Source organism: Phlebotomus papatasi, chromosome 1, assembly GCF_024763615.1.
Source record: "Phlebotomus papatasi isolate M1 chromosome 1, Ppap_2.1, whole genome shotgun sequence".
Lineage (NCBI taxonomy): Eukaryota > Metazoa > Arthropoda > Insecta > Diptera > Psychodidae > Phlebotomus > Phlebotomus papatasi.
The window spans coordinates 20,661,177-20,685,529 of NC_077222.1; the positions used below are offsets into that span (position 1 = coordinate 20,661,177).

Here is a 24,353-nt window from a genome sequence, read left to right on the forward strand (position 1 = left end):
GAATGGGAAGATATTTTAATTAATTACAATAGGATGTGATTCAAATCAAACGGCTGAATTTGAAATCATTACAAACTTTATTCGGAAGTTAGTACACACATTAAAAAAGTATTTAATGTTAATCAACTAGAACAACTATTTAGATAATTAAATTTTTAAATTTTCTTTGTTCAAATCATTCTTATTTTAATTATTTGTTTTTTTATTTTTAATTCACATTTGTACCCCCTAAGCAAGGTTTTAGGTCTTGTGACATGTTTTGACTACCAACTGAATACGAATACAACTAATATATTTCAATAATATTTAACATTTCCGCTATCTCATAAAATTGTACACAAGGCAAGATCATAAAAATAAATTTAAATTAAAAAATAAAAGTTTTTAGTATAAATACAAAGTAATTTTCAAGCGACAAATTATTCCTAATTGGTTTATTTTAAAATATTTTTTGTTAAAATAAATAATGTAGGATTTTATCTTAAAAAAGTTGTATGTGTACTATAACGGATATTAGTACAATAAACTTTTTTGTGATATAAATTTGTGAAATATACAAAAAAAATATATGGAAAATTGAAAATTTCTATATTCACTTTGAACGAAATCACATAATCAACATCCGTCTTTTAATTTGTATTTTCTGCAACTGCAAATTGCAATTGTTGATAATTTAATAATTTTATATTTCCGGTTGGGTGTAACAATTATTTTTTTTTTACAAATAAACCGGGGTGGAACAAATCAGTAAAATTAATTTTTGAAACTATTTTTCTATATTAGAAAAAAAAACTAAATAGTTTAAATAGCTATAGCTTACTCTTTAAAGCCCATGTTTCCCGGTTTGAAATTCCATATAAAATGCTCCAGATATCTCTGTGACAATCGGTGTTGGAATTTTCACTGAAAGTCTCGTTGAAAATGCCCAGAAGAAGTGGAAATTCTTGTGGGAGAATAAAATTTGAGATTGGAGAAGTTTTGGATGCATTTAACGGTGAAATTAGCACTACAAGCCACAATAAACACCAAGCTTTCATCGTGCGCGAATTTGTGGAAAACTTTTAGAAAGCATCGATTCAAGGAAGTAGAATAATCACATATTCGCGGGAGATGAGAATTTGAACTGAAACTCGTGCCTGGTATACTAATGAAATTAACTATCTAAGTACAGAGAGACAGTTGGGTTCTGGGTGGGGAATTAATAAATTCTGAGAGATCCAAGAGGCAAGGTCAGCGCAACTGCACTTGAATTGTACGGGAAAAATAACTCACGGGTCACAACTCAACGCGCGTCTTGTCTGATATTCAATCAGATTAATCTATTAGTAGTGGAAGATGTATCTTGCATACTTTTAGATTAATTTAACATTCTTTCACGAAAGCTTCTGAATAGTTTTCTCATACAATCCAATTAAGATACTGGGCACTTTCCCCTCCGTGATGATATTAAACTTTTCCCGGCTTCGTCTCAACTTGGAAAATTCTTCGAATGCATTACGTTATTGCTTATAAATTAAATTGGCGTCATATCATTTTACAATTTATATTTACATAACGTTGCGTTTGTCTATTAATAACACATTTTTGTTGTTGTTATGAAATTACTCGTGACCCGAGAGATGATATCTGCAATCAGCTGGTAATTCCTACTCACTGATTTTTTTTCAGATTGTGCAAATGCATACGGAAAGGAAATCCCACTATTTCTATGTGTTTTTTTTGGGATGGGTAGTGTTTTGAATAAAGTTCCAATAGAGAAAATGGTGTTGAAACTTGTTATTATATTAAAAGACGTCAGACTGTTGTTAGGTAATTAAAATATGAAAAGAATTTTTTACCATATAAAATTTATTATCGTTTTGCTATTAAATATTTTAAACTTAGTCTATTTAACTTTACTTCTTATGATCGCATTGCACTGCAATACACGGCATTATTTATTACGGATCTTGCGCTATTTAATCAAAATTTTCAATCTTTCATTATGTAGTGAGAAAAATAGATGTAAACGTGAAATTAATTAGCAGAAATTGGATAAAAAATTTCAGAAAACTTTGGATATCTAGAAAAATGAATAAAAATGATTTACAGTATTTTGTCTATTTTGTCAGACAATATAAGTCAGTCTAAAAGTGTAAAGTCCCAAACAGTTTCAGATTTACAGAAAAGGAGTCTGTAACAGGATGACAATGTCATATGGGAAATTCTCGTGGTAAAATTCAGGACCAGGACAAACATTAGTGCCCAGTGAGCGAGCATAGAATGGCCATTGCAAAGATCTATTTGAAGCTTTTATTAACTTAAATGAGTCAGTTCCACAATTAGTTCTTCCGAAATTATCACATTAAATATTTTAAATTTATCATATGGCAAACTGTTATAGAATTCTACTACAGGGATCAGTTTAGAGATTATTCTGAAAAATGAGGATCTGTCTTAGTTTTGATGTGATTTTGCATTATTGAGAGATTTTCATGCAATTTACCTTATATATGAGTGTGTGAACTCAATATCTATATACACATGAATAAAAATCATTGCATTTCAAAAAGTTTGTCGCCCGAATTTCTGTCTAATTCGGTTGACATTTCGTTCCCATATGCCCGAATTTGAGAGAGTCTACTGTACCTAATATAAGCGAAGAAGAATTTCGGTCTAAAACTTTCTTAACCGTTTAAGAACGAGAGGGATATCGGTGTCCCAAAAACGAAAGCATTTTTTTGACTATAGAATATTATTTTGTCCTCTAAATAGGTCGAAAAATTAGTTTCTATTTTTGGGATACCGGTGTCCCATTCGTCATTAAAGGGTTAATCTTCTTTATGTTTTTATTGGCCGACGCCGATGTTTCGATTCTTGGTTTCGACCGTTGGGACCTTCCTAAGGGCCTACATACAATTTTTAAATCATGAGTTACAATTCCCGACGAAAGATCGAAACATCGGCCAATAAAACATAAAGAAGAAAGTTTGAGGCCGAATTTCCAATCTTTACTTATATCACTTACTAATGTCTTATAGACACACTTACGACTTAAACTGAGAGACGGCTTAAACGTACATATAATCAAAATAATGATAGGAAGACATTTCCATCTGACTAATACATCTCTCGACTTAAGCCGTGAAACAGCTTGGTTAGTGGGAAATTGATAGGAATTCAATCAAAGCATTATTTTGATTACAGTTACGTTAAGCCGCCTCTTGGCTTAGGTCGTATGTGTCTAGACTAGACTAGAGCATAACGGTCAACTCTCAACATAGAATTATGTATTTACAATCTGGTTAACATCATTTAAAATACTTTACACAAAATTAAGCACTTATTAAATGCTTAATAAGTACTTAATGTGCTAACCGAGATCAAACCGAGAATAATATTTTTCGGTTTATATTAGTTTCTGCCTTATGTCTTTGTAAAATTATATAGGATCTTCTTTTTCTTTTTATTCATTGGAAACCAGCGAGGAATTCTCAAAATTCCAATTTAATTCTAAATAACCTCAATGTACCCTAGTGCATTTTAATTAATAACATTATCAGGGATCATGAACATTCTGAACATCATGAGGAATTAAAAATAGGACTTAAAACTAAAATAATTAAGGTTTTTTGTTAATAAATTAAAGTCTTGATTACATATTTAAAATTTTAAAATATTTTAAATGCTCATAAAATTAATAAATAAATTTTAAATAAAAACAGAATTGAAAACAGGGGTGGAATGATAACTTTTCGATACTATCGAATGGATAATATCGATAAATCTATATCTGGTAGATTGAGTGAACAATAGATTTTTAAACATTACTGTACCGGTCAATGCACCACTTTTAAAAGAATGTGACTGTAAATAAGGATTTTTATCACCAATAAAAAGTGTAATTATCATTTTTAATTTTCAGAATCGAGAGTCGATACTATCGAAAAGAAGTTATCATGTCATCCCAGGTTTAATTTCCAGGTGTTTTAGTGTAAAAATCTATGAGAAGTGGTGTTTCTTCTGAACTGTTTTTTTTTTTTAAATTTTTGATCTAGTTTTTAGATTAGCAGATTGTTCAACAAAGAAAGTTATTCAAGAAAATTTTGAAAAGTTATGAGAAAGGAGTTCAGTTTTTTCGAAAACTTAGAGGAAAAGCATCAAGAGAAAGTAACATTGGATTTTTCAGAACTTTGTTAATTTTTTTTTATGTATTTGGGCAGGTTTAAGAGATTACTTAAAATTATATTTCATCAATGTGCTTTAATGACCTTGAATTCTACCGTTATTAAGTTTTTCAAGGTCAAATATAAAATAACTCCGGAAACTGTATTTCCTAACCAATTCTTTTATTTTGTTTAAAAGGATTCTGAGCTTATTAAGGGTATTTGAATCGAATAATAATTGGAAATTAAGGTTTATTTAATTTAATCTTTTTTATGTTTATTTTTAAATTGTGTTTATAATAAGTTATATTTATATAAAAATAATTTGCGTTCTAATAAACACAGGTGGTGTAGTAAAAGGACTTTGTGAGATGTTAGATCTTATGAAAACCATATTATACCATTACTGAGAGAAATCCGAAAAAGTTAAAATGACATTCTGGAAATGTTTATTTTACCCTGCAGTACTGATCCGAAATAGGTGTAAATATTATGCTTTTTAAGTGTATTAGGGGTTAAAGTTACCCTTTTTCATGCTAATTTTACCCCTCAAAATGTGTAAAATTAACATTAAAAAATGTTGAGTTATTTTTATACTTAAAAAGTGTTAAAGTTACGAGGAAAAAAGTTAATCGCAATCCCGTTTTTTTTCTCAGTGCTATAGTTTTCCAAAATGTCCATAATCTTGAAGTTAAACAACGAGAAAAAAATGTTATGACATTAAATATAGTTTCACACTTTCTAAATAGGGCACCTCTGCATTGGAATACCTTTGAAATAGACTTTTTTCTATTTTTAAATGGAACTGGACCTTACTGTTATATAATATAGCTTCACAAACCAATTGTGAACCTTAATTACATTATGATAAGACCTAGTTTCGTTTAAAATAGAAATAAAAAGCCCTATTTGAAAGGTAGTCAAATTCAAAGTTGCTTTACGTCCACCTAGGTGTTTCCATTCTTCCACATAATGAATGGATGACAAAAAAATTGCGCATTGGAGAAGTCCGAATGAAGCTTTATTCAGAGTCATAATGAATTTATAGGGAAGAGCGAGGTTGCTTCTGCATTGTAATACTTATAACCTCTTGCACTGGTGATTTACTGGATTTTTTCTTCTAATCATAGTTACTGTCTTCCGTGTTGGTTAATAGAATATTTTTTAAATAGATATCACGTATGTCTTAAACATCCCCGCTTCTCCCTATTCACCATAGCACTGCTTCTATGAATATAGAATTGCTGCAATGCATTTTATAAAACGCATTTGAAATAAAACACATGTTTTTATAGTTTTTCTGATGAATCATTTTAACTCTGCAGAATTATTCTATTGTTTCACTACTAATTCAATATTTTTAATTATAGTTTATATTTTTCAGAATTTGTTTTCTCAAAAACAATTGTTGATTGCAGAAATTTGTGGATGTTGATATGTCTGGCTTCAACCATACCCTCCTTTAGTGGTTTTCTCTGAATGAGATTTCGGAAAATTCAAAATTCATAATTAAATTGAAGTGTTTATATAAGCTTTATCCAATTATTTTCCTTTGCCCCATCAGAAAATATTCATGTTCAAAGAGTTGAACTGAGATGAGATTTGGAGATGGCGGGAGTATTATTTTTTATGCAAAAAAAAATGTTCACGTTGAAATTCTCTCTGGTGTATCCACTGGTGTGTTCATATGATCTGCAGAGGATTGAAAATCAATTGGTGTTCAACGAACACCAGGTTCAGTGAGTCGATACAAGAGGACAAATAGCAATTTCGAGATAGTTGGTAAATCATCCAGAAACAGCGAGTGAGAGAGCTACCGAATGAGTTTTATGTTATGTCGGTTTGGGTTTTTATTCGCATCCCCAAACTAACTAAAACTATAGTTGTATGAGATTTTCCTTTAGAGAGCTGAAACTCATTAGAGAACGGGTGAAGAGAAATGAAAAGCTCAAAAAATTATTTTATTCAATTGTTGTTTGTGGATAAATTAAGTATTTTCTCTGTTTCCCTTATTATGCAAATATTTTAGTGTGGAGATTTATACTTTTATTCCGGGAGGAAAAGAGATTAAAATTTAATTTTCTCATATTTTGAAAAAATAATAAACTTTAATTAATGTAAAGAAATAAGATTTTTCCTTACCATTTGTTCATTAAGTTAACGTTATGAAATTGTACATTTTTTTGTTTTATTTAAAAATGTCGAACTGTCAATTTGATGGATTTTACATCTAAAATGTTTAAATATTTTTAAAGTTCTGCTGCTGAGATTAAAGGAGAGAGCAGTATTCTATATTTTCCAATTTTTTTACCAGCTTGGAGACCAGGCGGAAAGAGATCTTCTAAAACCTTGTTCTTTCGGTTTATTTCCATAACCAATCCTAGATTTATTTTATTTTTGTAAATATTCTCGAAGTATTCAAAGCAAATAGTAGGTGTGATTGTTAAGAATCTCACCTAATATTGAGCCCTGATGGAAAATCTTTTCGGAATTGAATTTTCGAAATTTAGAATATCGGTCTGGGGCATGACATTTCCTATGTTTCTCATATGTTTCTAGCGAGCCGTAAAAACTTTTGAGTTTATTAGCTGTTTTCTGTCATTGTAGAATGAATTAGCAAAAAATACTAATACAAAATAAAAGCCAATTTAATAACGAAGAGGCAACCGAAAACCCTAAATTGGCAATATACGTAGTTTTGAAGATATCTCGTGAAATGTGTACGAAAACAGGGAAAAAATTACACTAAAACCGCTCGCATTTTTCAGAGCTAATGCTACTCCCCTGCAATCGGTAATGGATTGGTGAAGTATTAGAAAACCTATAATTGATTTACATTTTGATAGTTAACAAACCGGCCAAGACCGGTCAAATTGGTCGGTTTAGAAGCTTTTTAAAATTAACACATATTTTAACGATACAATGTCGCTATCAAACTTTATGAATTTCTTAAAATATGCACGTAATACATTTTTATCAGTGTATGGTAAAGTGGTACAAGGTGGACAGGGCTTTTTTTTCTTTATAAATTTAGTACTTCATTTTTATTTGTATACATTTAATGCTTTAGTTTTATAATTTGGTTCCTTGTGCTTAAAAACAAATTTTGTACTGTATTTATCAAGAAAAAAGCCATGTCCAACTTGTACCGGCGAACTGTCCAACTTGTAACACTATGTCCTACTTATATCACTATATCACTTTACCCTAAATGTTAATTTTTCTTCTTGTTCAAGAAAAAAACTGTTCATTTTCATTTGAGCGAATGCCCTGGAAAAATAATCAAAAACTAATCGATAGGCTACTTTCACAAAACACGAACGACTTCTTTCGATTTTCGAAATTGACCTTAAACTTAAAAATATACAGATTTTGTTCTCTATAAGAGAAACTATGTTTTCTGACAATGTGGATTTTCGATACGCATTATTATTTGTTTATACAGAGATGAATTTATTAGTCCAAATTCCAAGCTCTATTGTCATTAAATACATTTAAGCTCAACTAATGCCTTTCAAATAGATTTAATACCAGAAAATTTTTGGTAAATTAAGTTGGATTCCAGAATGAAATATTTGTATTTATTCAACAAAGCGCTGAAGCGAATAGAATATTTACGAAATTGTTTAGGGGAAAGTGGGGTACTATGCATTAGACAATTTTAAATAAAGCTGTTTCTGACCTTTTTTTTTAATAAGGTTCACTTTCATTTAAAAATACGAGTAAAAACCCAATTTCAAAATTGCCCTACTTCAAATCTGCCCCACTTCCTTCTAATCTTTCGATTGCATTAAGTTTCGAAGGCGTCTAATTTTCTGTACAATTGCAGGATTTTTTTAAAAGACTTCTTAGGAAAATTGGAATTTTTGTGGGGAAAAGGACATTTCAAGAAGAATTTCTCGAATTTTTATACATTTCGTTAGATTTAAAAAACACAATAAAGGAACTAAAATTGGGATACTATTGCTGACAGCGCCACTTGTGAGAGAAAGCAGAGCCCTCACGTGGAGCAAAAAACTGTCAATATCAGTGAATGTTTCAGTTAACTTTAGGATAAATGAAAATCTATGAATTTTATTAGATGAAGTGATGTTTTTCTTGTAAAAATGAACCTATTTAATTCTCTCAAGATGATATAGTGCAAATAATAAAAAAAAACGTCGAGAGATATTGTTTTTTATTGGGGGTCATCGAAGACTGGATGTCGATATCTCTTACCGTTTAAGCTCCAGAACAGTAAAAAGTTGAAAAAAAAAAGACTATTATAATATAACTGCTCTCTCTTTGAGTTCGCGCAGTAAAAAAGCGAAGTGAATGCTTGAAGGTTCTCTATATTTATTTTCTGTCAATTATCGCGAAACTAAATTAAAACAAACAAAAGTCAACGGGATATTTAAATTTAATAGGGGGAAGTGGGGCACCTTTGAAAGTGCGGGACCTTTTTCAATATTAATCTTAACCTTTTTCAATGTTTCTTTTATATTATTAATATTTAATGTAGCATAAAACAAAGTAAAGTAAGGTCTGCTTTTCTCAAAACGTTCTCAATCAAATGGCGAAATTAGAATTTAGATTCAGGCCAATAATGTTCTTACGTAGTGTCATTTACTGGGACATAGGATTCTTGTTGCGTAAGATGAGAAACTTGTGAAGTGGATAGGATGATTTCACAAAATATCGACAGCACGATTGACAATCAAACAGCACATTTAAAATACAGAATATAACGTTATCATTATCGTCATCAGTCAACGCGATCACGTTTTCCAATTTTCCCATCTAAATTGTCCCACATTACAAATGACGGGGCTCTAATGTGAGGGAGAGTGTGTGCTTTTCGGGGGATGTAGAACGTCCGTTAGTAGATGGAATCAATATGCTGAAAGCTCACGCGAAATGCTATGTATGTTCAAATGATTGTATATAGTGCTAAAATGCGGCCACTGACTGACGAACGTAATCGTGCGATTATTGCATTTAATGTTTATATGGTGCTGATTTCTGATGGACTTGAGAGTTGCTCATAAATAAATACACCCAAGCATATATACACATTTCGATGCGAAAGGGGAAATGGCATCGTTCTATCAACAAATTCAAACATAATGCCATTCAATAATGGGCACAAATAGTTGCGAAATGTTCCTGATATACTTTCTCGATGGGTTTCAATGGAAAATTTTCGCTAAAATGCCCTCTATCGTGTATCCTCTCATTCCTGTGCCAATTTCAAATGGTGCAACTTTCCAATGAATGAACGTGAGCCCATTTTTGATGCACTCACATGATATACATTTTGAAAAGGCAGTCAAGCGTAGGATTTCAATATATTACGGATGTTCTTGTGAATTGTTAAAACATAAAAGCTATAGCAGTGTTTGAAATGTCCCTTAATGAAAATTATTAGTTCAACTGTGGATGGGAAGAAATTATTATATAGAGTGCAATGGAGGTTTTATGAATTCATGTTGTGCAAAGGGAATAATAGTATAGTGAATTACACAATATTTTGGGAAGCCCAACCTACAAATATTTCCTATGCCTAATGCAGCCTACATGAAATGTTTACGAAAACAGTAGATAAATATTTTTCATTTGAATATGATTGTATCAATACACTAAAATACCACGGTAGGATAAGAATAAGGTTTTGCAAACAGGTTGGAATAATCTTTTTGAGTATCTCAACAGAAACTTTAAGATTTATGGTTAAATAAAGTTAATATTTTTAGGTTCAAAACATGGGTGCGATTAAAACTCTATTTTTGATATTGTTTCTTTAAAATGCCACATCAATTATTTTGAGATTTGGGTATTTTAATGTGCCTTGATTCTGAGAATAATTTTTTCTATTCTTTCATGACATTATAAGAAACTAATTTACTTTATTATTTTTTTTTTAAACTTTATACTTCGTATATGTCATCAAAGCTAGTGACCAAAAGATTAGAGATAATAGCTTGGAGCCTTTGTGAGACCCCTCCATAAGTCCACTCAAATATTATTAACTTGAGCTCAATTTATGCACACCCCATCTTACATTAGGGGAAAGTGGGGCACCTTTGAAAGTGGGGCAGCTTAAAATTAGGATTTTCACGTATTTTTAAATAAAATATTGAGACGCTATATTACATTATGATATGGCTAAGTTCCGCTTAGCCATATCAGGAGAAAAATCCCAATTTCAAAGCTGCCCTACATTCAAAGGTGCCCCACTTTCCCTTACCGCCAAGAATATAATTTTTCAAATATTTCAAAAACACATGTGATCTTTTTTTTAAATTTTCAATGTCTCAGATATGGGCCTGAATTCTGAGATCAAGATCAAAATAAACGGTGAGAAAATTTCAAGATCTGTCAAATTTCTTGAAATCTCGATAGACAAATCGTGTGATTTACTATATTTCTAATTCTGGCAGAAATATTTCAAGATTTTAAGACGTTAAGCCGAAAGACAGCTTAACGTAATTATAATCAAAATTGTGATTAGACTACATTCCCATCAGTTTACCACTTAGTTGTTTTTCGGCATGCTGTAAGTCTGTGGGCGATACAAAATAAATATTAGCACTAAATAAAATAGTGGTAAGGTCCTACCAGCTCAACATAGCTCGACTTTTCCCTAAGTTGTATGGATCGAGATATAAAACCTGTGACAGTATTTGGAAATGAATCATATCTACTATAACCTTTGGACTTATTAAAATATTTTATATCTTTTAAATATTTTAAATTTTAAATATTTAAATATAGATTCAAATATTTTAAGTATTTTTAAATCTTTTTGAAATATTTTTGAATTTTTGAAATATTCTAGAAATCTTGGTTCTAAGTTTAGATATTTTATGTTCCATAATGTATGAGGATGGAATATGAATTCTCAATCTTAGAAATACAATTGAAAGATTTATTACCGATTTCTTAAAGTCGTTCAAATCGCTGCGGAGAACCTATTTCTCAATCGATTTGAGCAAGTTTGGATTCATTGGAAAGGTCTTGGAATTTTAGATAAGTATGAATCGGTTATGACAGAAAATTAATTTTTATCTGAAATACAATTTAATGTGTTTAGGGTAAGTTTGCCAAATTTCGTCATAGTTGCATTTAAGCACAGAAATCTTAAGTTTGAAATGCAATATTTTTAATTCATATTGATATTTGTTGTTACCTCCTTTTCGGTAGGGTTGTGTGGAATCTTGAAGACTAGTTTATGATCTTTGTTTTCTTTAAATCACTTCTTAAAATATTAAAAAATAATAAAAAATATGGACATTGCTTTGGGTAGTATTCCGGCCACTTTGAGTGAAATACCGGCCACCTTTTTTCTGACCACCTTTTGTGACGCAACGGATAGAAAATTTCAAAACGTCAAACGGAACGAGTTTAATATTTAGTTTAATACGTTTATATGACCCACAAGCCCTGAGATCTTCCGCGTAATTTGTCCTGAAGACCTGAAGAGTAGCATCTCAAATTTACGCGCAGATTGCCGTAGCAATTTGCCCTTCCTTAACTTTTCCAAGGCTTTTTCCACATCATATTTTTCATATAAGCTATTGGTTTTTTTCTATAGACATTGTAGAACTCGGAAATTGAAAAAAAAAGAAACAGAAGAAATTTAGGAAAGCAAAAGATGTTGCCGGAATAGGCAAAACTACCTCACCAGAGAGACGCTCACAAAGTATATACTATTTTAAGCGAAATACAGGATCCAGCTGGGAAATTTTATCCGAAGTTTAAAGATTGATTCACTATTAACATAAACAGAAACAATCTTTAATGAAAACTAATCAATTTTCATGAAAAACACCGAAAGAAAACCTTTTGCACTTCACCACAAATCGTAAGACTGCTAGAAACACAATCGATCTGTCACATTTTTTGTAAGACTCTTTCCACACTGAGTTTTTACAACGCAATTTAAATTCAACTAGAATTTAACGATCTTTGTATTAATACATCCTAAAATACATAAATATTTAAAAGCAAAATGAATTCATTGACTATTCGAAGATTACATACATAATTTTAATTAATTTATTTGCATGGCCGAAATTACACTCAAAGTGGCCGAAATTAGAAGCTGGCCGAAATTTGGCTCACTTCCCCTATCCTAATTTGTGTTAGTCAGTCTTTTGTGTGATTTTTTAAATTGATTCATAAACCTTCTGACCGGAAACCGTTATTTTGATTTTTTTAAAGTCAAATATAGATTTGTTTTTGGGGGGTCCGTGGTGCAATCGGTGAGAGCGTTCGGTTCTTGGGCGGTATGACCTCGACTCGACTATCACAGTTGTGAGTTCGAGTTCCGCCCGGTGGAAACGATTGAAGCGTCTGAATGGACATTTTTCACAAAACAATGTAAATCTAATAATACATTTGTAAACTGAACGATGTACAAAGTGGTAGAAATAGCTCAGTACATCAAATTAAATATAAAATAGTCTTAACCCGATTGATTGCAATCGGATAAAGCATAAATGAATTACCAGCTGTTGCGGATTATAAATTATTTGCTTTTTTTTCTAGAATTTGCACAGCTCTGAAATAGTCATTTAAGTCAAATTCTAAGATAGGGTAAGCGTTCCAAATTTCGGCATAGTTGCATGCAAGCGTCAAAGTCTCAAGTTTGAAATGTAATATTTTAAATACAAATTGATTTTTTTAATTCTTTCTTCTGAAATGATTCTTAATACATTTTGAAATGAATAAAAATATAGACATAGCTTTGGTGCTCTATTTCGGCCACCTTCATTCTCATAGTTCCTTGCTCTTCGGGAATTCTTCCAATATCTTTTTCACGTCATCTCGTTTGTCGAAGCTACATTTTTTGTTATTCTTTTGCATTGTATAATCTCCAGAGTACGTAAAATCTAAAAGTTCATGGAAATTCGAGGAACAAAAAAGGTGGCCGAAATTGCAAGTTGGCCGGAATTTGGCACACTTACCTTATATTGACAGTGAAAGAGCTTTTAAAATGAAAACTCTTGTGCCTCATTTAAAAGCTCCCCACGTGTTGACAACTATAAATTGGCTCAATGTGTACATTTACTATTCTACGCATTAAAAGCCCTTAAATATTCACAAATTGTGTGCTTTGCTACTTTAGAGACACGTGACATAATAGTGGAAGTTTTGAGCGCGATGTAAGTTTTTTTCTGTGATATGAAAGCTCATGCGGTTGGATTCCCTCCTTTTGCGGTAACATCACTGCCAAAGTCACCCAAGTACAGTCCGATCCCTCACATGTCTCACTCTCAAACAGAAAAGCCTTTCTCAGGGGCTTTGTGTCTCTTATACAAATTCCACCCCCGACCATAAGTTTTGGGCGGATGGTCGATGTGGAATAGTTGACGCCTGGTGCCATTCGACAAAGCTCTGAAACTGCCGCTTCAGTGGTGGTTTACACCAAAACTCCTAAGATGTGTCACCACAATGTGTGACAACGATGTGAACACGAGGCCACGGTGGGTCACACTCTGGGCCATATTTCACACAGAATGCTCCATTCTTCCCACGAAACACACAACAATCCCTCCACCTTCCTCCTGTCCCAAAGTATATATGGGTTTGAGTAAGAGCTTTAAGCTCTCTTTCTCTCTGGTCTCTCTTGTTGTTGCCCTTCTCTGAGCAATATGAGGACTATGCAAGGAGAATAGAGAAGCATTAGGCATACGACAAAGGTGCTTCACATAAATTTTTCAATGTGTTTCCGCCCCTCAAACCCTCTTATCTCCAATACTGCTGTCTTTTTGGGGTTTTAATGACAACACAAAATGCTATAGAACATAGACCATCTAAATCATTCTGTCGCTCCATTTCTTCTCACTTACTTGAAGTTCCCGCCAAATCCACTCACTCCAGAAAAGGAACGATAGGACAAATAGATAAATATGCACATAATTGAAAACAACTGTGACCAGTTGGAATGTGTATGGTGTCACCCTGTGTGATTTTGCCAATGAGTGTTTATATTCTGGAATGGGTTGGTTGTGAGAGGGGTAAGGGCTTTCTAATGGAATTGCAGATTTACACCTCTGTAGACAAGTTAGGAGGGAGGGCTGATTTTATTGACTAAGGAATTTCATTATAGATCCCCATCTAGATGAATACATAAAATTCTTTTGCAATGTCCTACGTGAAGTAAATGAGGATAAATGTTTGACCTAGTAAATAGGCGAGATAGGATATATGTGATCATGTAAATTTAAGTGGACTTAATTGTGATTTTTCATACAGGGACAGGCTTTGAAGCTTGGTACGCATTTTGGCATTGAACTCTTCATTTTATTCTCATATTCCTTTAATCAATTTGACCTAGTCAGCTGAGATTCTTTACAATCCCAGATTTTGTAGTCACAGGTGAAATCCGACCTCGTCAGATCGGGCCCAAATTTTGGATTTACACGTTTTGACACTCATAGATCACGAATATCATATGCGCCAAAAATCGATTTTCGTGGACGTCCGTCCCCTCCGTCCTGATCGTCCCGTCCGGAGTACAAACGCTCCTGGAGAGAGAACGAAAAGAGATATCGACAAGCGGTTTTCGGCTAAGGTTTAATATCGATAAGTGGCTAGAAATTGGTAATGTCAGACTCATCCGCCATTTTGAAACACCCCTAAATTTGGTTTTTTCAATAACTTAGCCACTATGCCATCGATCGGGCTCAAATTTTAGTATGTTATAGCTGGGCCTATAAGAGTTTTCAATCGATACCAAACTTAACCCCCTCCGACCCCGCGAACATAGCTAGAGGGGGCCAAAATTTGAATTTTTGAGTGGTCATACCCATCAAGAAGCAATTTTTTCTTAATATAGTCTTGTAGAATTCCCTAAGTAAGACATTATAGAACCAAAAATCTTTTTATTTGCTTATAACGCTCTTGGTTCCATCACTGAGATTACTATAAGTAAAGTGGCGCACTCTAAAGGACCTTAAGAGCTTCTATATGAATTTCAACAGAAAATTCTCACTCTAAGTCTTTTAAAAAGTGCACTGAAAGACTTGTCTAATTATCTGAATGCGAAAAATTTTGGTGTTTTGGTAAGCTCTCGTTAAGTACTACAACCCTTGTGAAACGCTAACTGACCCGAGCTATAACCGAAAATGTCATGACCGCACTGCATTTTTTTGTGTTTCTGCAGCGGTTTTGATAAAATTTTAGTTTATATTATATCTGAGATCAAGATCTTTCTGACGATGAGTCCCATCCGTCTCTGCCCCTACCCACTGTACCCCGACCCTTACTATATCCATATGGACCGGACTCTATCTCTAATGTTTATTAACCGATTTCAATGAACTTTTTTTCTTTTAAAATTCGATTGTGAGTTGAATTTTGGGGGTAAAGAATCGCGTAGAGCCAATTTCATCCATTTCGACTGCCGAGAACAGTTTACTCGACGCGATTCTTTACCCCCAAAATTCAACTCGCATTCGAATTTTCACGCATTCCGAGTTGCAAGCACCCCGAGTTGCACGCATTTCGAGGTCACCTGTAAAGAATCTCAGCTACCATAAGCTTATCTGGGCTTATCACTGGTTTTTTTTCAGGAAATGTGACCTAAGACTAGCTATTAAAATATATGCTAATAAGTCAGATTGATTTAAGGAATATGGGAAAAATTTGAAGTGTTCTTGAAAGTTAATCCGGTGTTCGTCGGGTGAACTAAAAGTAGAATAAAAGTATTTTCTTCCCAGAGCTTTCGGTGCCCTACTGAAGAAGGTGCGTAGGGCACCGAAAGCTCTGGGAAGAAAAGACTTTTATTCTGGGCTATTCCTCTCCCACCCGACGAACACCGGATTAACTTTCAAGAAGTGATTATATGTCAGTTTTCCTTATTGTTATGAAGTGTTCGAAGCCAGAATGTGTATGAAGCTTCAAACCCTGTCTCTTCTTGAACATTTGGAATAGCATTAACAGATATTTTATCATTTATGGACTGAATTTGATCGAGTTTCTGAGAACTGTTGGTTTCTCTACCTCAAATTCAAATTTTACAAGCCCGCCTACATAAACTTTCTTAAGGCTAAGCGCCATCTGTTGTTAAATCAGTGTATGACATGGGCTCCCGTCGAAGTAAATCTACTAACGGAAGTCCACCCACTATGAATAAAAATGTTATTTTATTTTCTCTTATTCCAAGAAACATCTTTCCCACTTTAATAGTAATTTAACTTTACTATGAATCTTGAAAGTGGAATTCTTCAAATTTTATTTAAAAAAAAATGTTAAGCGTTCTTTCATATTATGCAAAAATTCATAAACATTTTTGTATATAAAAAGAGTGTTTTGCACACTTATATTGAATTTTTTTTAGTATTTATCGTTTAAAATCGTTAAAGCCATGATTTTTTAATGAAATATTTACAAAAAAAAAACTGTTGATATTATTATATTTAATAATTATTTGGAATATTAATTAATAAGGTTATATTTTTTAAACCTATACGATTTTATATATAAATTCGTTAGCAACAAAATACTTCTATTTACGACTAATATTGTTTTCTCTACCAAAAAAAACTACAGAAAAGAGTATACATTGCGTTTCGTATTTGTAGTGCTGTGTAAAGTGTTTGTTTTATCGGGGTTTCAATATCAAAAGCGTAAAATGGTATACTTCACACAATAAAATTTACTCTATTTCGGTTTAACCTTTCGACCTATGGATGTACAGCAAAATTTGCTTTTGGTATCATTTTACTGGCTTTGTATAGAGAAAGTACAAAACAGTGGCCCATTTTGGTTTGTGATATGCAAATATTCTAGTGTGAATGAAGTTTGACTTGATAAAATTGCATTGTGTCACATGAAAGGACAACTCTGTAGAAGTTACACCTTATGATCTTTTAGGTACAAGGGGAGTATGGTTAAAGTCACCATACAAAGATGGTTGAGTTTTCTGCCTTAGGATGCTTTCTATTGAACTTTGTTGCTAGTGTTGTGCTTCACACAATATTTCTTATTATAAAATTCAACCAAATTTTCCCTGAAACTCCATCTTCACCAGTTAATGTATACGGAAAATGTCTTGCTAAATCCAATATAAGCTAATGAAATAGCATGTTGAAGTTTGAAAGCTCAATTTTACGTATTCTAGGGGTTATTGTTTTCACATGAGTGAACCACCACTAACTTTGCAACTAACAATCAACGACAAAAATCACCAAAATTCAAAATTTATACTGAATTTATTAGAGCAACTGCAGTTCTTTCTACACTGAGAGAGTGAAAGGGATTTGGGAAATGGGGTTGAAAATTAAGTGTGAAAATTGGATTTGGTTTTACACCACAAATATTTTAAATTGACATCGCCTAAAGATCAATAGAAATGTAAATCTGAGTCCAAATTCACGAGCGTAACCATCAAGCGAACAACAAATGCTAACCGGACTGTGTTAACTGGACAGATAAGTTTTTGACTGGTTTACTGGTCAATATATTTTATAAAGATAATATTGCCTTACTGCTTAAAAGACGGGAACGTGTCTCGAATTAATACAAAATGGCGTATTGGACGAATTATACTTGGTTTTGGTTTTATGACTAAATTTCCGATTAACCAGGCAATCGGGAAATGAAATAAACAGTAAGCTGTAACCAATTGTTAATAGTTACGTTTGAGAATTTGACCCTTGATGTATAAAAAAAATACACCTATGATAAGGAACTGAAATAATGTCTCAGGCTTTCCAATTTTAGGATGAGTGCTTTGAAAGCGTTTAAATGGGAGCCGACCCGAAATGCTACAGTTTCATTCATAAATTAAAGTCCAAGTTAAAGTCCAAGTGCTCGTTGAATAAAAGAAGGTTAATGGTACAGTAATTGTGAACTATGCCAAGTCCTAGAAGCCGAGATAAAATATTCTTAAATTAAGATTTTGGGATATTTTAATGGATGATGTGATTGTCAGTTCTTTATACATTATTATACTCATTGTACTTTTCGATTGAACGGTCGGTACTGTCATTAAGAATTTGTCGTTATAGAATATTCGTCAGCGTGTGACAGTTACCTTAAGCTCTTCCTTGGATTGGGAATCTTTGCTTTTTCCATTTTGTTTTTTACACTTTTGTTTTTCCCAGTTTGTTTTTGGAATCTTTGTCTTCGGTAATTTTTGTATTTTGGAAACTTTGTCTTTGGAAATCTTGTCTTTTATACATTTTGTACAAGCATCGAAAATTTTGTCTGTCATACAGAAAATTTCCCTTTACCCCAAAGAGGACGAAACCAAAAACTTACCAAAATACAGAAAATTTCCCTTTGCCCCAAAGGACGAAATTAAAAACTTCCCAAACACACAGATAATTTCCCTTTGCGCCAAATGACAAAACTCAAAACTTTCTAAAAGAGAATTTCCCTTTGCCCCAAAGGATGAACCTAAAAACTTCCCAAAACACAGAAAATTTCCCTTTGCTTCAAAGGACGAAAACAAAAACTTCCGAAAACACAGAAAATTTCCCTTTACTCCAAAGGACGTAAATAAAAACTTTCCGAAAGAAAATTTCCCTTTGCCCCGAAGGACGAAACGAAAAACTACCCAAAACACAGAAAATTTCCCTTTGCCCCAAAGGACGAAATCAAAAACTTCCCAAAACACGTGGGATCATGTGTGGGAACATGTGTATCGTTATTAATCGGTTATACATCGAAAATTATGCAAAAAATGAAGCTAGACATAGTCCTAGAAAAAACCTTTTTTAACCTATTTTACTGCTCGAACTCCATACAGAGAGACTAGTTATAAACATGCCCTTCATTTTCCACCACCCTTATCCTTCCCTTAAAAACCGTATTATTTTTGAGATTGCTCGATAACCCGTCGTGGGATTTTTTAATTTTTGGATATGTCTTAGAGATTACCCAAGCGGACATTTTGTCTTCATACGTAAAAACCATTGAATCATTCTTAATTAACGGTTTTTCAAAATTAATGGTTAAAAATGCTCTATGGAGCGTATTTCACAACAGAATGGTATCATGTTTAGGCTCGTTGTAATTCCTGACAAGCTTAAGTCAATTTCAATGTCATTTTTATTCCAAATTCAATCATATTACTCTTGATCCTGAGGTGTATTTTGGCCAATGTTTTTTGAGTGATTTATAAATCTGTTCAAATCGGTTATAAACCGATAAGTAATACTGAGGGATCTCTAGTGATTTGCGAATCGGTTTAAAACGGTGAAGAACCAGTAAACAGTAAACGATCCGAAAGTACTTTTAAGGTATTATCTATGTCACGAGTTCAAGCACTTCGCAAAGCCTGAAACACTTTGCCACCCATTGAGCCTCAGTGGATCAGTTGGTAGAATAGTGTCTCTATGACTGTGAGGTCTCGTGTTCGAAACTCGGCAGCTGCAGATTTTTCAGCAGCCGTATCGAATTAGTCCAGTAAATGGATGAAATAATAATGCTTAATGCATTGACAATGAACCACCTGAAAACAAGAGAAGCTGGTACAGAAACGGGTTCGGCATAAAGAGATCTGTCAATACAAAAATACACATTCACTGCAACTGATGCAACCAAGGCTAGTCTGCCGCAATATAGAAACGGCACTATGTGTGTACCTCAGGCATACAGAAGCCGAGATATAAAGCTGGAGGACCGCCTTTGGGGTTAAGATGGAATGGAGTAATGGGGAGTGCATAATGGGCCCAAATAAGTGGTCTGGATGCAGCGGTTTAGCCGACCCATAGACAAATCTTAATCAAATCTTAATCATGCCACCCATTTGTATTCTGTTTATCAGTATCAGGTTAGAACAACCTTAAAAGAATTTATAGAGACTATTAATTTATGTGGGTTTAATAATATTTTGGGCACTCAATGGCTTAAGTGGTAGAGCATTCGCTCTATGATGCAAGTGTCCCGGGTTCGAGAGAAAGTATTTTGTCCTACACACATTTTATATACAATTTTTTCTCAGTGTATAAGTTTTTGTTGGCAAAATGTTGCATGAATCTAATGGTTGGAAATTTTAACCATTTCAGAATTACCAGAGAAGCAGCCCTCTCTTTATACCGAACACGATAGATATGAACCAGGTGATGTGCTCAGAGCAAATTGCAGCTGTCCACCTTCACGGCCCAAAGCTGATTTAACTTTGACTCTCAATAATATTGTGGTAAGTGAAAATTTGCATTTAAATTCAATTTTGTTAGGACATCCTTTATAAAGTTTTTCGAAAATATCCACCTCTCTATGGGCAGAATTTCAATTAATTTGAGAATTTTTAAGTCCTTGTCTGAGAGTGGATTTGTCGATATGTTTGTCTATGACATTTATAATGTGATTTTCAGTTGCACTTACCGTTCAATAACTTTGATGTTAAATAATGTGACATGTGTTAATTGTGGGTGTATTGATATTCACATGTCATATTGCAATTACCATAAATGTTTCAATTTGAAAAGAAAAAAAAAACAATGATAAACAATTTGATTATAAATGACTTATGGAGGGCATATAAAAAATCCTGAAGTGATCGAACTCTGGTGTTCAAGAGTGCGATATAAATTTTACTTTTTTTTTTATATAGCTGCCCTTCTCTATTAAATTTTTTTATATACAATCTATATCTTATAAATATACAATTTCAATTAGTGATTTCATATTGAGAAATCTGGAAATGTATTAATTTCCCAAAATTCCTCAAATTTCCCAGTGCAGTGAAACATAAATTTTCTGAATTTGTTGGTAAATTGAGATATTTCATCATATCATATAATAATATTATAACTGTGCCAATATATGGTTTCTCTTTCTCTGTTTGATGTGTATATTATAGCATTTGATCATTAAGGCTTTCATTAAAGGCCTTAGTATAATTAACTTTACTTTATCAAACGAACATAAGCAGCAATAAATGCATTGAATCAATTTACATATTACTGAAATGCTTCTATTTTAAATATATTTGAACTTAATTGCTTATGAAAGCTTTATTTACAAAAGTCCAATAATTATTGGAGCAATTTTGAGATTATTATGCTTTTTGAAGCAAGAATCGCAAACTTAGGAGAGATTTATCGACTATACATCATCAATACACGAGGATATTAAATATTATAAATAACTTAAACATAGAGTTGGAGTTATGCAAGTACAGTTTTATTTAAAAGCACTGTAGAAATGAACAGTAAAAAAAGTAAATTTGGACAGCATTAAATCGAGTTTAATCAGTATTTAATCTAGGACTTTAAGAGCAATGTATTTAATACAGTAAAGAAAATCGCAAAATTCCAATTTCTATCCGACACAAAATTAGCCCAGCTCTACTTCCATTTAGATAAGTTGTTTAAAACATTCTGAATTCTAAATATACGATAATCTATTTCGTATATTCGACCATCACCAATTGCTATTGTCATATTGAAATAAATTATAAAGCTCATAATATTATTTATAGATATAAGCAATTCAATAATTTGCATAAAAGCTTAAAATCTTTTGTATACTAAAAGCTTCAGAATTCATGTATAGACGCATACTCTTTCGTCCCATTCCAAATATTTTCCCATCAATGGCCTCCAGAAATTCGTCAGTATACCTTTTCATAAAAGTGCTACGGTTTCGATACCTTCTGTGCTTTCTCACATCGAAGAAAGATGTTTCACATTAAATCATTGTTAAATCTTCCAATCGATGCGATAACCTTCCCTGAAGCACAATAGAATGCTGTAATTCAATGATGGTGGAATTTTCTAGGAATTCCAACAATGACAATTGAGCTGTTCTTCGAAAAAAAAAACGACCAAAAGTATCAAATAAAAAACCTTCCAGTTTAACATTCACCTGACAAAGAAGGATAAGATGAATAGCAAGGTGCGTCTAAGAAAAACAGGAAAAAGATGGATGGCAAAGCGTTTTAGCTTTGCAGAATGCTCAAGTTCGCTACGTTAATAATAATAATAATAATGGTGCTACATCGTTTCATATAGGAACTTAGGGCTTTCCATAAGGGAAGTTCGGGACATCCATTAATTTTTTTTCTTATACAAGGATGGGGTTGTCAGCTCTGTGGTATCAAGTGCATTGAAGCTCATTGGATGCAATTCGAACACCTTTAACGCCAGCAAAATTCTTGATGACCTAACGGGCCTAAAGGGGAATTCGAACTCAGGATACTTGCATTATAGAGTGAGTGCTCTACCACTTGGCCCATTGGGTGCCCAGTTCGTTACGTTTCTGCGCCTTAGAAATGATCGCGTAGTAATTCTATCAATAATGTTTCCGGTACACATTTTATATTAGGATTACTGATTCCAATAACGGTTAAACAGTTACCAAAAACCGGTTAATCACCCTATTCTTGAGACGGTTTTAAAATCGGTCTATATAAGTGATTAACCGGTTTTAAACAGTCTCTTTCAAGAAATTTTAAAATTTCTTAAGCTCAGCCCATATTCATGTTTACTTGCTTAGGTGCAACATACCTTAGGCTGCAACATACCTTTAAGGGACCGGGCCTTTCGCACTAACCTCCTCCAGTCCTGGCGGTTCTCCGTCAGCTCACTTTAGAAACGTAGAATAAGTCGCTATCGAACAGTTCGTCCTATCGGAGGCCCTTGCGAATTTTCGTAACAAACTTGTTTTTACGGGGAGAAGTTATTGCCCAACCCTTCTTAGAAGGACCAGATCCCTTGTTCGTTAACCTCAGGTTCGTGATTTCTCCCTGGGGTTGGTTACTCAATCTTCTATCACTCACCTGAGTGTCCCGGGGTCTACCAGGTATCAAGCCCGCTATCTCAGTCTTTAGCAGTCAAATTTAATTGATTTAAATTGGAATTCTTGTTAAGTTTTAAAGAAGTACAGTTCAAAAGAGTGGAATAGGCATAAAGCATACCGTTTTAGGTAGAAAAGGTACGTGAATTTTGATTTCGTGAAATTTTTCAGATCTATAAATTGTGCCGGGGCCATAACGTGAAAAAGGAAAATTAGAATTATATTTTGTCATTATTATATATATATATAATCAGTTTACTTCCGAAATAAAAGGTTTCGTAATATCACTTCAATAGAGTAGCCCTTAATCGAGTAGATGTACGAGTAAGATTTCAATTTCGAATAGAAATAATTTATCGATATTGGTTCACATTTATCAGAGATTTCAAGACATTTCAAATAATTCCATACTTTCTGCAATCGGTAGAAAAATAAGCTCTTTAGAGCAAAGGGATGCGTTTTCGAGAGCTTTAAAAAAATCAGGGTTCTGATTTGGAATAGAAAAGTTATTAACGGTATTTTACGGATGTTGAGATGGGCTAATTAAAGAGTGTCCCAAGAAACAATTTTTTCTCAATATAGTCCTATAGAATTCCTGAATCATGGCTTATCAGAAAGTCTCAAATAACGATTTGCTTAAATAACGCTTGTAGACTACCTAAAATAGTCGTTGAGACCTTTATACATAAAAGTGGCGCACCATTAAGGGGCTCAGGTGACTCTATAAGTATTACTGTGAAAGGAAACTGAAGAGTTCTATGAGACAATCTTATAAAACATCTATATAATCTTCTGAGAGAATCCTTATACAACACTCTAAATTTAATATTACAAACGGATATGAACCTGTTATAAGACCATAATCAGAATAATTAAAAGAATAAAAAAAAATTTCGTTTTAATACATATTTATCTAATTCCATTTTATGTTATTATAATTTTTTAATGTAATTTAGCATGTTTGGGTATTTATTAGTTCACCATTACCGCCATTCCAGAGATACAAAGATGGTCGCTGTAGCTGTGCCGAGAACCCACGAAAATCCATTTTGTCCCTGTAAATAATCTGCTAAACGCGTCTTCTTTTTCTTTATTAATATCCAATCGGTATATGAAGAAACGCCTCCTAACTTCGTCTCGACTGAGTTTTACGCTTATTTGTAAATTTTTAAGACTATTATGAGCATGCTACAAGTCTTCAATAGATCCAAGTCAAATTTAAGGGGAAATGAGGGGAAATCAGGGGCAGTTGTTGACATTTTGCATGCAGCGTTTGGATTGCAAAGGATTTTTCACACAAATTCATTCAATAAGTGTAAATTTGCTGTATTGTGCTAATGTTTTAAGGTTAAAATGTGCTGTGGTATAGTGATAACGAGTGCATAATCAAGAAATAGAGAAATTACTAAGTTTTACAGCATCTTCTCAAAGAATGCCTCACATTCTTTGTCAGTAGTGCTCAAAAACTTCCTG

The 24,353-nt window shown here is 33.0% G+C and overlaps 2 protein-coding genes across 3 annotated transcripts in view; one reads left to right on the forward strand and one right to left on the reverse strand.

The window, feature by feature from the left end:
- Positions 1 to 1,150, reverse strand: part of LOC129798173 (nose resistant to fluoxetine protein 6-like) — a 25,942-nt gene extending 24,792 nt beyond the window's left edge. The window contains exon 1 of the mRNA XM_055841181.1: positions 821 to 1,150. Within this exon, the coding sequence (XP_055697156.1) occupies positions 821 to 1,037 (217 nt within the window). The 5' untranslated portion in view covers positions 1,038 to 1,150. The remainder of the gene's footprint in view (positions 1 to 820) is intronic.
- Positions 1 to 24,353, forward strand: part of LOC129798174 (uncharacterized) — a 237,517-nt gene that overhangs the window by 85,368 nt on the left and 127,796 nt on the right. For both annotated transcript variants that reach the window (XM_055841183.1, XM_055841182.1), the window contains exon 5: positions 20,147 to 20,280. In XM_055841183.1, coding sequence (XP_055697158.1) covers positions 20,147 to 20,280 — 134 coding nt within the window. The remainder of the gene's footprint in view (positions 1 to 20,146; positions 20,281 to 24,353) is intronic.